Source organism: Callithrix jacchus, chromosome 19, assembly GCF_049354715.1.
Source record: "Callithrix jacchus isolate 240 chromosome 19, calJac240_pri, whole genome shotgun sequence".
In the NCBI taxonomy this organism is placed as follows: Eukaryota; Metazoa; Chordata; class Mammalia; order Primates; family Cebidae; genus Callithrix; species Callithrix jacchus.
Window position 1 is genome coordinate 24,726,275 of NC_133520.1, and position 17,953 is coordinate 24,744,227.

Below are 17,953 nucleotides of genomic sequence, written 5' to 3' on the forward strand. Positions count from 1 at the left end.
CAAAAAGAAAAAAAAAAAAAAGAAATGAAATGAAAAGTAATGGAAGACAATAGGAACCATAGGAAGAGTTCACCCAGAAATCAAATCCTTCAGAAATGACATAATTTGTTCAACTACAGAATTTACATAATTTTTAAAAACTTTAAGGATATACTATTTTAGGAAATTTCAATTAGTTTATCTGTACAAATGTTTAATAATAGGTGTTACTACTACATGAAAAAAATCTTGAGTATATTTGCCTCTTTTTAATGAGTTTCAATTAATTAATGTATTTTGTTCGTTTTTGCACTTGTCCACATAAAGTCAGAGTCAAAATATTGTAGTTTTCTTTTAGAGCACATGCCATTATTGCTTATCATAAGAAGAAATACTGCTGCTGCTGCTCCTACTATTTATCAAAAAGGAAGGAAGGAAGGAAGGAGGGAGGGAGGGAGGGAGGGAGGGAGGGAGGGAGGGAGGGAAGGAAGGAAGGAAGGAAGGAAGGAAGGAAGGAAGGAAGGAAGGAAGGAAGGAAGGAAGGAAGGAAGGAAGGAGGGAAGGAAGGAAGGAAGCAGGCATTTGGTTTTTGTGTTCTTTCTGAACAGCATGGTCTAGGAAGCTCTATGTCACTAGAAATGGCAGAACTTTACCCTATATGAGTCGGAGGGGCTGTATTTTGGTTAAAAATAGTTTTTTACAAAATATTTTTTCGTGTTTGAGGTGAAAAAGGAAAAAAATGAACTGATTTTTTGTATCACTTTCAGTCTTATTGAATTGACTTGTAATGTGTTTCCGTTTTTGCAAAAATACTTTTTTTTGACGTGAAGTGGGAATAAAAAAGCACAAGGAAGAAAGTTATGGAGGAGACAGAGGAAAAAGGGATAAATAATAAGGACAGGAAGGGAGAGTGGGATTATTTTTCTTTTTTTTTTTTTTTGAGACGGAGTTTCGCTCTTGTTACCCAGGCTGGAGTGCAATGGTGCAATCTCGGCTCACTGCAACCTCCACCTCCTGGGTTCAGGCAATTCTCCTGCCTCAGCCTCCTGAGTAGCTGGGATTACAGGCACGCGCCACTGTGCCCAGCTAATTTTTTTTTTGTATTTTTAGTAGAGACGGGGTTTCACCATGTTGACCAGGATGGTCTCGATCTCTTGACCTCGTGATCCACCCGCCTCGGCCTCCCAAAGAGCCACCGCGCCTTTTCTCAAGAAATCTGTATTGTGCCAGAAATTTCAGAAGGAACCAAGTCTCCAGCCTTAAGACATAAAACATTAATAGCAAAGATGAACGTAACACCATTATAGTTTCAAAGTCCCAGTCAAATCCATCAGCGAAATGCATGCTCCTATTGTGCATGTATTGTAGTAGGTACATTTTTGTAATTATTAAGTTCTTTAATTAAAATTATTTCCTTCTATTTTTTCATTCCAAAACGTTTCATTTATTGCATGTAAAACAATGCAAAAACATATATAGAAAACACTGATTCCCTCTTAGCCTCAGCACTGAGCTAACCAAGCTCAGTGACCTGGTGACCACCCTTACTTCTCTACATATCAAAGCGTGCAAAGGAAGTTTGAAGTTTTTGTTTGTTTGCTGTTTCAAACATCAAATATACTATAAATATTATGCTGGAACTTGCTTTACTCACTTAACAGTACATCATGGACCTCTCATGTCAATAGATAGAAATATACATCATTTTTTAAAATCACTTAATAATATTCCATAAGAGCTTATTGCATTTAAATATTGGCCTGTTGATAGACAATTATATTGTTTCCTTATTTTTACTACCATAATTAATGTCACAATAGCGGTATCTTAATGTGGCCTTAAATACGTGTGTATGTGTGTGTGTCTGTGTATATATAATGATACACATACAGGAAAGCCATTTAAAAATGGAGTTGGCAGGTCAAAGAAAATATATATTTTAAATTATAATAGACATTGACAGCTTTCTTTCCAAAATGTTTGTAGTGTATAGTCCCACTAACAATACAGTACAGAGTCCATTTTCCCATTTATGTCTTACCAATGACTATTATAGCCCTTTTTAAATTTTGCCATCAGATAGGAAAGATTGTAAATTATAAAAAGACCTGTTCTGCAGTGTCTTCCTCAAACTGAATTCACAGTCTATCTGTTTAGGTCTCTGGCATCTACAGTTGGTTTGCTTCATGAGGTCAGCATGTAGACTGGACTTAAGCAGTGGTTTTCTTTGCCGTACTCTGAGGTCCCAGATTGCCTACAGGAGACTGTATCATTGAAATTGAACGACCAGGAAAAAAGCATGTTATATAGGTTAATACCACCATTGTCAATATGAAAGTTACCTTGATATTCACGGGAAATTAAAAAAAATAGAAACACAAATCTGAGGGGTTGAAGGAGCTATCCAATGCTTGAATCTTAACTATAAAATCTCTACCAATTTATTATTTCACCTCTGCTTAAATTCCTCTAATGATGGAGAACATACAAAGGCAGACAGCCTATTCCATAATAATAAAGCTAACTTTTATTGAACGTTTATTCTGTACCAGACACAATTGTAAGTGCCCGGCAGGAAGTATCTCATTTAATCCTCACAAAAACCCAATGGGGGAGGATTTACTATTATACCTATTTCACAGAATAAACCAAGGCACAGATCACACAAATACCGACTGGTGTACTGGATTTGAAGTCAATGGGAAGCCATACTCAACCTCTACACCCTACTGCCTCCCAGAGGCAAGTTTATAAAACTGTGAATGCTAACACTTGCTTTATACAAAGCTGAACATTTCTTCCTGTAGCTTTGTTTCATTGCTCTTACTTCTACTGTGCTGGTTTCCAAGAATTCTCTTTAAATCTTTTCATATGAAAATACTACCAATATTTATAAATATTTATGAGATTATCTATTTGTCTTTAGTTCTAGAATCAAGAGTGTGTTTAATGGAAGCCTAAGAAAGATCAGTTCATAGAATCCACCCAATGACAAGAGAGAGAAAAGGTTAAGTGACCAAATCTCTTACTTATTACAGATCCCAAGTCAAGCTAGCTATGAGCCTTTATAGGAAACAGAGCTAAAAAATTCAGGAATAGGAACCAAGTCTCCAGCCTTAAGACATAAAACATTAATAGGCAAGATTAACATAAAACCATTATATTTCAAAGTCCCAGTCAAATCCATCAGCAAAATCCATGTTCCTAAAAGGACTTCCAAGAATACCTCAAATACCAAAGGGTTAGGGTTCTTTAGGAGTACAATGACAAATAAGAGTAGGCATTTATAAGAGACAAGTTTAATAATGTTCCAGTTAAAGGAATTCAAAGATAATGGAGTGTACAATAATAAAATTAAAACAACCAAAATTTCCACGTTTATTACGAGAGAATGGATTCAGTAGAAATTCAAATAGAAAACGAACAAAACCAGATGGCATAATAGAAGTGAAGTGTGCCTGTGATGAACATCTGGTAGGTCAGTCAAAGATTCAGCAAGAATATACTAATGTAAGGCTGACCTTACTAATATAAGGTCTCTCTCTCTCTCTCTCTCTAACATATGCTTTTTGCTGTTAAAATACTTGAGATTTAGATTGTATTTTCCATTTATATTCTCTTTGGTCACAGAATTTTTCTTCTTACTTTTTTTTCTCTATCCTTTGCACTTTCAGAAAAGAGAATAAAATTGGCATATTTCTTAAAAATTGTCCAGGCCACATTAACATTATAGCTCTTTTATTTTGGTAAATTAATTTGTACATATGTGAGGTCAAGAGCTCATGGAGGAGCTTTAGTCCTGAAAATGCCTTGTATTTTTTTCACTGCTTATTTTTCAGTGCATTCATCATTGCTTCTTTACATTCAAGATAACAGCATAACTTGTATCGCAGTCTTGTATTGCAATAATTTTGAACGAAACACTAAATATTCCCTCCAAACACTAAAATAAAAACTACAAGGAAGGAGGAGCTTTGTTTGGTGTATTCCATTTATCTGTAATTTGTAAAAAATTTTAATAATATTTATGAAAATTTGGTTTTACTAAGTAGTGGACTAAGATAATTGTTAAATCTATCTGAATATCCTTTTTATTGGTTTGCTTTGAACTTGATTATTAATTATTAGTTGAATAAATTGAAGACAATTTAACCAGATACCATCACTTTGGAGATTTTAAAATATTGTTTTCTAAATTTAAGTGAAATGGATAAGCTTTATAAAAATACGGACTTTAATGAAAAATAATATAAGTATTTTCAATTTCTGAACCATTATACTACAGATAAAACATAACCATTGATGTATCCATTTATTTCATAAATTTTAAACAATTTTTTGATAGAATATATAATAAAGAATTAGCTACCTTGAAACAAACATTTTAAATATAGATGCCGGGCATGGTGGCTCATGCCTGTAATCCCAGCACTTTGGGAGGCCAGGGTGGGTGGATCACGAGGTCAAGAGATCGAGACCATCCAGGTCAACATGGTGAAACCCCGTCTCTACTAAAAATACAAAAAATTAGCTGGGCGTGGTGGCTCGTGCCTGTAATCCCAGCTACTCAGGAGGCTGAGGCAGGAGAATTGCCTGAACTCAGGAGGCGGAGGTTGCAGTGAGCCGAGATTGCGCCATTGCACTCCAGCCTGGGTAACAAGAGCGAAACTCCATTAAAAAGACTTAACATTTTCAAAAGTTGTGCTATTCTTATTACTTGGCTTCCTTTTTGTCAAGTCTTTTACCTATTCTTCTATTGGCTGTCAGTATTTTACTTGATGCTTTATAAAAGATTTTAATGTATACTTTGGAAAACTTGCCATATTTACAAAAGCTGATGTATTAGTTCATTTTCATGCTGCTGATAACCCGGAAGAAAAAGATGTTTAATTGGACTTACAGTTCCATGTGGCTGGAGAGACCTCAGCATCATGGCAGGAGGCAAAAGGCACTTCTTACATGGCAGCAGCAAGACAAAAATGAGGAAGATGCAAAAGCAGAACCCCCTGATAAAACCATCAGATGTTGTGAGTCTTACTAACATGAGAACAATATGGGGGAAACTACCCCCATGATTCTAATTATCTTCCACTGGGTCCATCACATATGTGGGAATTATGGGAGTACAATTCAAGATGAGATTTGGGTACAGACACAGAACCAAACCATATCATTCCAACTTTGGCCCCCCTAAATTTCATGTCCTCACATCTCAAAACCAATCATGACTTCCCAACAGTCCCCCAAAGTCTTAACTCATTTTAGCATTAACTCAAAAGTCCACAGTCCAAAGTCTCATCTGAGATAAGGCAAGTTCCTTCTGCCTATGAGACTGTAAAATCAAAAGCAAGCTAGTTACTTCCTAGATAAAATGGAGGTACAGGTATTGGGTAAATACAGCCATTCCAAATGGGAGAAATTGGCCAAAAGAAAGGGGTTAAGGGCCCATGCAAGTCCAAAATCCTGCAGGGCAAATTTTAAAGTTCCAAAATGAATCTCCTTTGACTCTATGTCTCATATCCAGGTCATGCTAATGCAAGAGGTAGGTATCCATGGTCTTGGGCAGCACAGACCCAGTGGCACTGCAGGGCACAGCCTCCCTCTTGGCTGCTTTCACAGGCTGGCATTGAGTGTCTGTGGATTCTCCAGGCACACAGGGCAAGCTGTCAACGGATCTACCATTCTGGGGTCTGGAGGATGATGGCCCTCTTCTCACAGCTCCACTAGGCAGTGTCCCAGTAGGGACTCTATGTGGGGGCTCTGACCCCACATTTCTCTTCTCCTTTTGCATTGCTCTAGCAGAAGTTCTCCATGAGAGCCCTGCCCTGCAGCAGACTTCTGCCTGGGTATCCAGGCATTTCTTTTTTTTTTTTTTTTTGAGACGGAGTTTTGCTCTTGTTACCCAGGCTGAAGTGCAAAGGTGCGATCTCAGCTCACCGCAACCTCTGCCTCCTGGGTTCAGGCAATTCTCCTGCCTCAGCCTCTTGAGTAGCTGGGATTACAGGCACATGCCACCATGCCCAGCTAATTTTTTGTATCTTTAGTAGAGACGGGGTTTCACCATGTTGACCAGAATGGTCTCGCTATCTTGACCTCGTGATCCACTCGCCTCGGCCTCCCAAAGTGCTGGGATTACAGGCTTGAGCCACTGCGCCCGGCCTATCCAGGCATTTCTATACATCTTCTGAAATCTGGGTGGAAGTTCCAAAACCTCAGTTCTTGACTTCCGTGCACCCACAGGCTCAACACCATGTTGAAGCTGCCAAGGCTTGGGGTTTCCACCCTCTGAAGCCATGGCCCAAGCTCTACGATGAACCCTTTTAGCCATGGCTGGAGTAGCGAGGACACAGGGCACCAACTTCCCAGGCTACACACAGCTCAGGGACATGGGGCCTGGCCCATGAAACCACTTTTTCCTCCTAGGGCTCCAGGCCTGTGATGGGAGGGGCTGCCATGATGACTTCTGACATGCTCTGAAGACATTTTCCCCATGGCCTTGGGGATTAATGTTGGGCTTCTTGTTCTTATGTAAATTCTGCAGCAGGCTTAAATTACTCCTCAGAAAATGGGATTTTCTTTTCCATCACATCGTCAGGCTGCAAATTCCCAAACTTTTATGCTGTTTCCCTTTTAAAACTGAATGCCTTTAGCAGCACTCAAGACAGATCTTGAATGCTTTGCTGCTTAGAAATTTATTCTGCCAGATATCTTAAATCATCTCTTTTAAGTTCAAAAGTTCCACAAATCTCCAGGGAAGGTGCAAAATGTTGCTAGTCTCTGATAGAACATAACAATAGTCACCTTTGCTCCAGTTCCCAAGAAGTTCCTCATCTCCATCTGAGAGCACTTCAGCCTGAATTTCATTGCCTCTATCATTATCAGCATTTTTGTCAAAGCCATTCAACAAATCTCTAGGAGGTTTCAAACTTTCCCACATTTTCCTGTCTTCTTCTGAGTCCTCCAAACTGTTCCAACCTCTGCCCATTACCAAGTTCCAAAGTCACTCCCACATTTTCAGGTATCTTTTCAGCAATGCCCCACTCTACTGGTACCAATTTACTGTATTAGTTTGTGTTCATGCTGCTGATAAAGACATACCCAAGACTGAGAAGAAAAAGAGGTTTAAGTGGGCTTATAGTTCCACATGGCTGGGGAGGCCTCAGAATCATGGTGGGAAGCAAAAGGCACTTTGACATGCTGGCAGCAAGAGAAAAATGAGGAAGATGCAAAAGCGGAAACCCCTGATAAACCCATCAGATCTCATGAGATTCATTCATTACCAAGAGAATAATATGGTGGAAACCACCTCCATGATTTAAATGATCTCCCACTGGGTCCCTCCCATAACACATGGGAATTATGGAAGCTACAATTTAAGATGAGATTTGGGTGGGGACACAGAGCCAAACCATACCAGCTGAACATATGCATATAGTGTGATCCAGCAATTATTTCTACTCATAGCTTTGTACTCAGCAGAAATGTGTGTGTGTCACCAAAAGACATGAACAAGAATGTCTATAACAACATTATTCATAATAGCAAAACTGGAAACTAAATGTCCATAATTGTAAATAAGTAACATTTAAGTGAAAATAATCAATTGCTATTGAAAGTGGAGATATTGCAGCTACGAGCATAAAGGAGCCTGGAAGCTATTGGTCATGCTTTGTTTCTTGATCTAGGTCCTGGTTAAACCGGTGTGTTCAGTTTGTGAAAATCTGTCAATCCATACAATCTATACAACCTATTTATGATACATACATCATAAATCCTTAAAGATCATCTGGTACAAACCATTTCTTCAGGTATTTATAAATTACTCACTTATAAAACTATTAAGATTTGATGCCCATTTTGCAAACAGAAATTCATATGTATTAAATAGAGATCACTTTCCTGTAGCTTAAAAGAGAATGGATGGGGTGATTGAGTATCTATCTGACTTTGGCTTTTGTTTTAACTTTTAGGTAAAGATTTTATGCAGTCAGCTTTTCACAGTTTTAGAGCTAGAACCACATTCAAATCCTGTACTTACTACTTACAATCTAGATTTCATTACCTGAAAATGGGGGTAATAATAGCTAATTTGAAGGTTATTCAAGAAGTTAAAAATAATGTTTGCAAAATGTCTGCCAAAGGTAGGCAATCAATAAAGAGTAGGCATTAATTTCAGAGAGTCTCACCCAACAAAGAATAGGCCAAAAGAATGTAGCCGGAGTGTTCTAGTGAAGCAGAGAAATGGTTTCTTTCAAATGGAATCTAAAAACAGACAAAAAGTACACCTACTAGTAGTGCTTAAACCAAAATCAGATCACCAAAGTAGAAAAGATGAGATTACACCACCCTCCTATCATTTATTATTTGGGGAGAGGAGGAAACTAGGAGGAATAAATATTTCCAACATTTTCTTCCACTGAAAATAAAAGATTATATGATAACAGAGAACGGATACATAGATTGTTTTGAACTAATAAGTACTTTGTCTAGAAAAAGAACACTGTTTTAGAACAATAGAGTTTTTTAAAAGTTATTTTTATTTGTGGGAAATATTCATAATGTAAAAATTATCATAACCATTTTTAAGTGTACGGTTCAGTGGCATTAGATACATTTATATTGTTGTGCAAATATCACCATCATACATCTCCAGAACTTTTCATCTTACAAAACTCTATACTCATTAAACAATAATTTCCCATTCCCCATCCACCCAGACCTTGCCAACGACCATGTTACTTTCTGCCTGTATAAATTTGACTACTCTAGGTAGCTAACGTAAGTGAAATTACAATATTTGTCCTTGTGTGAATGGCTTATTTCACTTAGCATAATGTCTTCAAGGTTCAGCCATATTGTATCATGTCAGAATTTCCTTCTTCATTAGGATTAAATAATATTCCACTGCATGTTAATACCACATTTTGTTTATTCATCAATCCATGGATAGTTGTTTTTAGCACTGGCTATTGTGAATAATGCTGCTATCAACATGAGTATACAATTATCTCTTCAAGTTCCTGCTTTCAATTATTTTGAGTATAAACCAAGAAGTAGAATTTGCTAAATCATATGATAATTTTATTTTTAAATTCTTGAGAAACAGCCATACTGTTTTCCAAAGCAACTGTACCATGTTACATTCCCACCAATAAAGCATGAGTTTCAATTTATTCACATCCTCACCAACACTTACTATTTTCTGTTCGTTTTTATATCAGCCATCCTAATAGGTATGAGGTGGTATTTCCTTACAGTTTTAACATATATTTCTCTAATGATTTGTGATGCTGAGCATCTCTTCATGGGCTTATTGGCCATTTACATATCTAGTTTGTAGAAACGTCTATTTAAGTTCTTTGCTCATTTTGGAAATGAATTGCTTGCATCATTTGGTTGTTGAGTTTTAGAGTTCTCTATATACTCTAGATATTAATCTCTTATAAAATAGATGATTTGTACATATTTTCCCTTTTGGTTGTCTTTTTACTCTGTTGCTAATGTCTATGCACAAAATTTTTACATTTTGATGAAGTTCAATTTTTTTCTTTTTTTTTTTCTTATACCAAGATGGGAGCTTGCCATGTTGCCCAGGCTTGTCTTGAATTCCTGGGCTTAAGTGATCCTTACAATTTGGCCTCCAAAAGTGCTGGTATTACAGGCATGAGCACCACACCTGGCCATTAAATTCAATTTTTCTTTTTATTTTTTTTTGAGACAGAGTCTCACTCTGTTGCCCAGGCTGGAGTGCAGTAACACAATCTCCACTCACTGCAACCTCTGCCTCCTGGGTTCAAGTGATTCTCCAGCCTCATCCTCCTGAGTAGCTGGGATTGCAGGTGCCCTGCTAATTTTCTTTGTATTTTTAGCAGAGATGGGGTTTCACCATGTTGGCCAGGCTGGTCTTGAAATCCTGACCTCAGGTGATCCACCCACCTTGGCCTTCCAATTTGTCTTTTTGTTATTATTGCCTGTGCCTTTGGTGTCATGCCAAATCCAATGTTGTGAAATTCTGCCCTGTGTTTTCTAAGAGTTTTATAGATTTAGGTCTTACATTATTAATTAATGAATCCATTTTGAATTAATTTTTATATATGATGTTACATAAGGATCCAGCTTCATTCTTTTGCATGAGGACATATCCAGTTTTCCCAGCACTGCATGTTTAAAAAGGCTGTCTTTTCTCTATTGAATGGTCTTGACACCCTTGTCTAAAATCATTTGACCATATATGCAAGGAATGTTTTGGAACTGTCTATTCTATTCCACTGTTCTATATGTCTGTTTTTATGCCCCACTGTTTTAATTTTCGTAGCTTTGTAGTAAGTTTTAAAATCAGGATATATTCTTTATTCTTTTTTTGCAAGATTGTTTTGGCTATTTGGGGTCACTTGAGATTCCATATGAATTTTAGAATGTGTTTTTCTATTTCTGCAAAAAATAAGTCATTTAGGATATTGATAAACATTGCATTAAATCTATAAATCACTTTAGGTAGTATTGACATCTGAACAATATTAAATCTTCAAATTTATTTATGCTTTCCACTTTTTTATACTTTCTTTAATTTATTTTAGAAAGTTTTCACAGTTTTCAGTGTACAACCTCCTTATCCTTGGTTAATTCCTAAGTGTCTTTATTCTTTTTAAGTGCTACTGTAACTGGAACTGTTTTCTTACCTCTTTTTTTTTTGTTTTTTCAGATTTTTCATTGTTAGTGTACAGAAATGCAACTGTTTTATGTTTACCTTGTATCCTGTTATTTTGCTGAATTTCTTAATTAATTCTAATATTTTCGTGGATTTTTTGTTTTATACATATAAGATCATATTATTTGCAAACAGAGATCATTTTACTTCTTTTCCATTTGGATGCCTTTTATTTCTCTTCTCTTATCTAATTGCTCTGGCTAGGACTTTCACAATACCATGTTGAACAGAAGTGGTGAAAGTAAGCATCGTTGCCTTCTTCCTGCTTTTGGAGGAAAAGCTTTCATTGTTTTATCATTAAATGCGATATTTACTGTGAATGTTTTAAATGTGACTTTATCATTTTGAGGTATTTTTTCCATTTCTAATTTTTTGAGTCTTTTTGTCACAAAAGAGTGTTCATTTTTGTCAAATAATTTTTTGCATCAATTGAGATGATCAGGTTTGTTTCCTTTCATTCTGTTAATGTGGTCTAATACTTTGATCAATTTTCATATTTTAAGCCATTCTTGCATTCCAGGAATAAATCTCACTTGGTCATGATAAATAATCCTTTCAACATGCTGCTGAATTTGGTTTGCTAGTATTTTACTGAGGATTTTTGTATCAATACTCACAAGGGATATTGATCTTTAGTTTTATGGTAACGTAATTTTCTGCCTTTGGTATCAGGGCAATGCTGGCCTCACAAAATGTGTTAGAGTGTTTCTTTCTCTTTATTCTTTTGGGAAACATTTGAGAATGATTGGTATTAGTCCTCCTTTAAATGTTTGGTCAAGTTTACCATTGAAGCCATCAGGTTCAGGGTTTTTCTTTGTTGAGTGATATTTGATTACTGACTTAACCTCCTAACTAGTTATAGGTCTATTCAGATTTTTTTTTACTTCTTTGTGGCTTAGTGGTGATAAGGTCTGTATTTCTAGTAATTGTATATTTTACAGGCTTTTCAGTTTGCTGGCATATAATTGCTAATAGTATGCTCTTCTTATAATTCTTTCTGTTTCTGTGGAATTGGTAGTAACAGTTCCACTTTCATTTCTCATTTTAGTAATTTTAGTCTTCTTTTTTCTCAGTCTATTTTGTCTGTTATTAGGATAGTCACCCTTAACCTCTCTTGATTACTATCTAAAGATTTGTCAATTTGGTTGATCTTTTCAAAGAACTAACTTTTGGTTTCATTGATTTTTCTCTATTATTTTTCTATTCTCTATTGTATTTAACTCTGCTCTAATCTTATTTCCTTTCCTCTGCTGGATTTGGGTTTACTTTGTTCTTTTTCTACTTCCTTAAATTGTAAAGTTAGGTTGTTGATTTGAGATATTTCTTGTTTTTTAATGTAAGCATTTATAGCTACAATTTTTTCTCCTTAGCATTGTTTTCACTGTGTCCTATAAGTTTTTGCATGCTATTTTTATTCTCATTTGTCTCTTAATATTTTATATTTCTCTTTTAATTTCTTCTTTGATCCAGTGGTTAAGAGCATTTTGTTTAATTTCTACAAATTCATAAATTTTATAGTTTATCTTTCATTATTGATTTCTAATTTTGTGTTGTTGAGGTCAGAGAAGATACTTTGTATGATATCTATCTTTTTAAATCTATTGAGAATTAATTTGTCTCATGTGGTCTAACTTGAAAAATATCCCATATGCACTTCAGAAGACTATGAATTCTGTGAGTCGAGTGTTCTATATATGTGTTAGATCTAGTTGGATTATTTGTTTGAGTCCTATGTTTCTTTACTTCTGTTCTGTCAGGTGTTCTTTTTTTTTATTTTTCTGAAATAGTGTCTTACTCTGTCTCCCGCCTGGAGTGCAGTGGTGCAATCTCGGCTCACTGCATCCTCTGCCTCCCCAATTCTAGCGATTGTCTGCCTCAGCCTCCCAGGTAACTGGGATTACAGGAATGCACCACCAGGCCAGGCTAATTTTTACATTTTTTAGTAGAGATGGGGTTTCTCCATGTTGGTCAGACTGGTCCTGATCTCAACTATACACTAGCCTTGACCTCCCAAAGTGACGGGATTACAGGCATGAGCCACTGCTTTTGAAGGACAATTTTTGCCAAACATAGGATTATTGGTTTACAGGGGTTTTTATTTTACCATTTTGCATATATCGGCTCACTGCCTTGTGGCCTTCAAAGTTTCTGATGACAAACATGCAGTAATCTTATTCAGAATCCCTTTTAAATGTTCATTAAGAATGTTGGGAAAAGATCTGAGGTTCATTAAGCCTTTCTACTACCAGTTGGGTGACATCAGGCAAGTGACTGAATCTCTTTAAATCTAATCTCCAGGGGTGTGTGTGTGTGTGGGTGTGTGTGTGTACTAATATATATAATATGTGTAATATATATATATATATATGTATATATATATATATGGCATATATATATGGCTTTGGGAGTAAAAATTTTTAAAGAAAAACAATCGCCTCTTCATCTGTGCTATGAGCTTGAGGTATTTTGTAAAGTATGTTGTGGATTTTGAGGTATAACTTGAAGTATTTTATAAGTATGGAAGTTTATTATTTCAAGTTGCCCCTAGAAGCAGCTGCCAAGATGGAATTAGACATGCAAGAGATTCACTGGAGAAAAGAAATCGTGGTTTAACATGAGTGAAAGGAGGGAGAAGGAAGGAGGAATGGATGAGACAAGTGATAAACTAGTGGGACCTTTAGTTATGGTCCCACTCTCACACCTCTTTCTTTTTCTTTTTTTAACTGCTTTTACTTTTTAAAGAAACTGCATGTTAAAAATATTTTTAATGTATATATTTTACTTTAGAACATTTGAAATGTGAAAAGAATTTCCAAAGTTAAGCAATCTCACCAAATTGCAGAAAGTAAAGATTAAATTTTTCAGAAATTGTTTGCTGCAAATCACTTCACTTTTAAATTCTTTTGGAAAATTCAAGATATTAACAAGTCTCAAATGGCAAAAGTATGTTGTTCACTTTTTTGCCTCATGTCAGTTGTGGATAGAACAAAACAGAACACTTTAATATTTCTAAAATTCTTTTCAGATACTTTTCTATCTCCAAGAAATAAGGAAAGTTACTACATTCGTATCTTTCACACTCCATACCAGTTGATAACAAGGTAGGTCAGCTACTTGAATAAAGTCATAGCCTTTTTATATATCTAAGAATAAAGGAAATTTACTGGATTCAGATCTTCACCCCTTAAAGTAACTTAAACTACATACTCATGTTTCTCTTTTTGCTTTATGCCCATTGTAGAGGTAATGAAATGAATCAACTACTTGAATAAAGTCATATTCCTTCCTACCTTTAATATAGAAAATTAAGTTCAGATCTTTCACATGTTAAACCTTATCTAGCCTATCAGTTTACGTAAACTTACTCTATAACATCTACAAGTTTAACAAATGCTGTTATTTAGAATTTAGCAAACATCTGAGCAACAAAAATTAATTTGGAACCACACAAGTTTTGATAAAAGAACAAAACAAAGTACTAATGGCGCCCTTGTTCACAACTCGAGGCATCTCCTGAGTAGCCCAGTTTAAGTAAAAACAAACCCTGACAATTATTTTTCAAAAACGCAGCAAAAGGCATTCACGAAGCATTTCCATCACATAAACGCCAATTTTATACGAGTAATCCAATATATTCATAGGGAAATCTGAAGACCCCGAGCTAGTCTATGAAATCTACTTTTACCGGAATACGTGAAACCTAAAATTTCTCTTTTTATTCCTGCGGTATTTGCAACATGGCCAATTCTCAGCAGGTGAGGGAGGTAAAGACCTTGGAGGGCAAGAGGTTAGAGCTTACCCAACTTACGTCGCTCGGGTAGTACAAGGCAGGTGTTTGCCTGGAAATTTCTCCTCCATTCTATGAAAGAAACAACGAAGGAATGAGAAGGTAGAATGGCAAGGTAAGAAGGTGGGGGTGGCGGGGCGGGGCAATTTTGAGTAAAAGGAAAACCCGGAAAAAAGCAATGGGCGCGCCTGGGGAGCGGAGGATGGGCGGGAGAGGAGGTCGTCGGGTAGGGGAGACGGCGCCTCCTGAGGAGACGCTGCGGCGGCGATAACCGATGACGACAGCAGCTGCGACAGCAAGGTGGGAGGTCTTCGGCACCGTCAGGTCTGGAAGAGGAACGGAGTCGCATCCTGACGACCTCGAGCGACTTCGCGGAGTTGCGGTACTCCCCGGGGTTGCAGGCCTGGTGCAGGTGGACCAGGGTGAGCGGCTTCTTGGCGGACTCCTCCCTTATGTCGACGACGAGTGAGTCGGCCTGGATCGCCTCAATGGCGGACTGCAGGACGTGCGACAGGGCCCTCAGCCCCTGCTGCCTCCATGGGGGACTGCAGGACGTGCGACAGGGCCCTCAGCCCCTGCTGCCTCCATGGGGGACTGCAGGACATGCGACAGGGCCCTCAGCCCCTGCTGCCTCCATGGGGGACTGCGGGACGCGCGACAGGGCCCTCAGCCCCCGCTGCCTCATCACCATGCGCTGAGCACGGTGTCGTCACAGTAGCTCATGAAGTCATTGCCACCTTAGGCATTGAGGGTTCTGGGGTCACTGAAGTCGGGCTGCAAGCAGTCAGTGTGCCTCTGCACGTAGTTAGCGGTGTGGTCCATGCAGGCTCTCTGCTGACACCGAGGACAGCAGCTGGTCATACATGGCGGTCGACTGGGATATCTTCATCTCCAGATTCCTGGCCCCCGGGAATACACAGAGCTTCTCCTCCTCGCACCTGAAGCTGGCCAAGTGCTGCATCTCGACCTGGAAGATCCTCTCCTGGGCTCCCTCTCCAAAACCACCCTTCTTTCTCACGTTCTGTGTTCCTCAAAGAGACGGGGAGGCTGGGGAGGCTGGTTTTCCAGATCCGTCTTGGCTAGATCTTCAGTGACAGAATCGAGGTTGCTGCCGTCTTGGAACTTCCCCAACTCCTGCTGGTGCTTCTGCTCCATCTCAGCCACATCTAGGAGCAACTGCTTTCTTTTCTTCTTGTCGCTCCTGAGGACAAAGTTCTTCATGCTCTGGATGTGGGCCTGTGGCTCTTTCTTCTGGCACTGGTGGCATCGCAGCATCCACTGCTGCTCACTCTGCAGATCTTCCATGATGTTTAATGGCAAATGGGAGTCTAAATTTGGTGGCAGTTGTACGAGGCAGACTGTAGGTCCTCAGCCTGCCCTAACCATTGCTCTTTCCCACACCTCTTTCACTGTGAAGTGAGTCCCTTAGTCAGATGCTATGTTGCATGTGATTCCAGGCCTATGGATCAGGGATTCTGTAAGCCCCTGGATTATGGTGCTGGCTGAGGCTGAGTGCAGAAAAGCAAGTTAGAATGACATAATACATCCCTGTGAGGACACAACTGAGCCTGCAAACATTAAAGGAGAACAGTATACTTGAAATGCCACCAAGGAACCAGCTGGTGTCCTTGAGGGGTACTGCCACATCAGGAGCTCATGCTAGTCTCTGTTGCTGACAGGTTGAACATTCAGAGGCAGTAGTAACTAGATCAGTCTTGTAAGTGGTAGTCTATCCTGCTGGGTCTATACATAGTCCCCTTCTTTGCCAACATTGTCACTTCATATGTGTTCACCATACCAATTTCACCAACTAAGTAATTTTCTCTACTTGGTTGCTTGGTGTCTCTTTTATGGTGAGTGCTCTGTAGTGGATGTTAACAAAAATCACTATACTCTACCTATTCTCATATGTCCATCACCTGTAACATGGATCTTCTTGTCTTCAACCTTCCTTTTTTTTTCCTGACTCCTGACTAAATGACCAGGTCAAGGGCCATTGCCCATGAATCTTTCTATATCTTATGGGCAGTGGATGAGGCCACCTCTTCTGTCATGGAAAATAATCAAGTGCACTCCTTACAGCTTCACCCATTAGGAAGATTTTTCATCTTCACTGTCTTTCAAGGTTACCCCTCAGATACATCTGTGATGCAGTTAGCATCCATTTTTAGTTTATACTCAAATAATAACTGACCTATCTGTAAACGAAGCCCATGTCTCTTCCTCCTCTTTCAGCTGGTCCTATGAAACCCCCCCCCCCCATTGCCATAGACAAGCTGAGGAAGGGACACGCTAGTGCAGTTGTTGTGGATAACATGGGGTCTGAGATGTCTTTTGTCTCAGTTCAGGCTGCTATAAAATAACATAAACTTAGTGGCCTAAACAAACATTTATTTCTTACAGTTCTGAAGGCTGAGAGGTCCAAGATCTAGCTACCAGCAGATTCATTATCTAGTGAGGGTCCATTACCTGGTTTGCAGGTGGCATTGTTCTCTTTACATCTTCACATGAGAGCAGAGAAAGCAAGCTCTTGTATCTATACTTCCAAGAGCAGTAATCCCATTCATGAGTGCTTTACCCTTATGACTTAATTTCCTCCCAAAAGCCCAGCTCCTAATGGCATCACATTGGTAATTAAACTTTAATATATACATTTTGGAGGGACAAAAATATTCAGACCATAACACTGCTCATGCAGCTTACTCATGTCTTAAGGTCCTGTTTAAGTTTGATCCCAATATATCATTTCTATCTGACTCCATGACTAGGTGGGTCTACACCAGGTCATAATGTTGTATTCTGGATGTATGGAACTTTTGTGCTTCATAGTCAGTATTCCTTCTCTGTGAGGCCAGTAACAAGTTGAGATCTGTTTTTCAAAAAACAGATCGCTTAAAACTGAAGATGGCCAAATAGGAACAGCTTCAATCTGAAGCTCCCAGTGAGATCAACACAGAAGGCAAGTGACGATTTCTGCATTTCGAACTGAGGTACCTGGTTCATCCCTTTGGGACTGGTTGGACAGTGGTGCAGCCCACAGAGGGTGAGCCAAAGCAGGGTGGGGCATTGCCTCACCTGGGAAACACAAGGAGTTGGGGGATTTCCCTTCCCTAGCCAAGGGAAGCTGTGAGAGACTGTACCAGGAAAAACAGTACATTCCAGCCCAGATAACTGCACTTTTCTCATGATCTTAAGAACCAGCAGACCAGGAGATTCCCTCTGGTACCTATGCTACCAGTGCCCTGGGTTTCAGGCACAAAACTGAGTGGCCATTTGGGCAGACACTGAGCTAGCAGCAGGAGTTTTGTTTTGTTTTTTCCAAACCCCAGTGGCACCTGGAACACCAGTGAAACAGAAGCATTTACTCCCCTGGAAAGGGGGCTGAAACCAGGGAGCGACGTGGTCTGGCTCAGCAGGTCCCACCCCCATGGAGTCCAACAAGCTAAGATCCACTGGCTTGAAATTCTTGCTGCAAGCAC

General features: G+C 38.7%; 1 protein-coding gene across 1 annotated transcript; it reads right to left on the minus strand.

Annotated features, from left to right (window-relative positions):
* Window positions 1-477: 477 nt before the first annotated feature.
* LOC144580380 (uncharacterized) lies at window positions 478-15,040 on the minus strand. Its single transcript, XM_078356775.1, has 2 exons — window positions 14,487-15,040; window positions 478-2,243 (listed from the first exon to the last, which is right to left on the minus strand). The coding sequence occupies exons 1-2, from the start codon at window positions 14,821-14,823 to the stop codon at window positions 2,164-2,166; spliced, it is 417 nt and encodes a 138-aa protein (XP_078212901.1). The 5' UTR covers window positions 14,824-15,040; the 3' UTR covers window positions 478-2,163.
* Window positions 15,041-17,953: the final 2,913 nt, after the last annotated feature.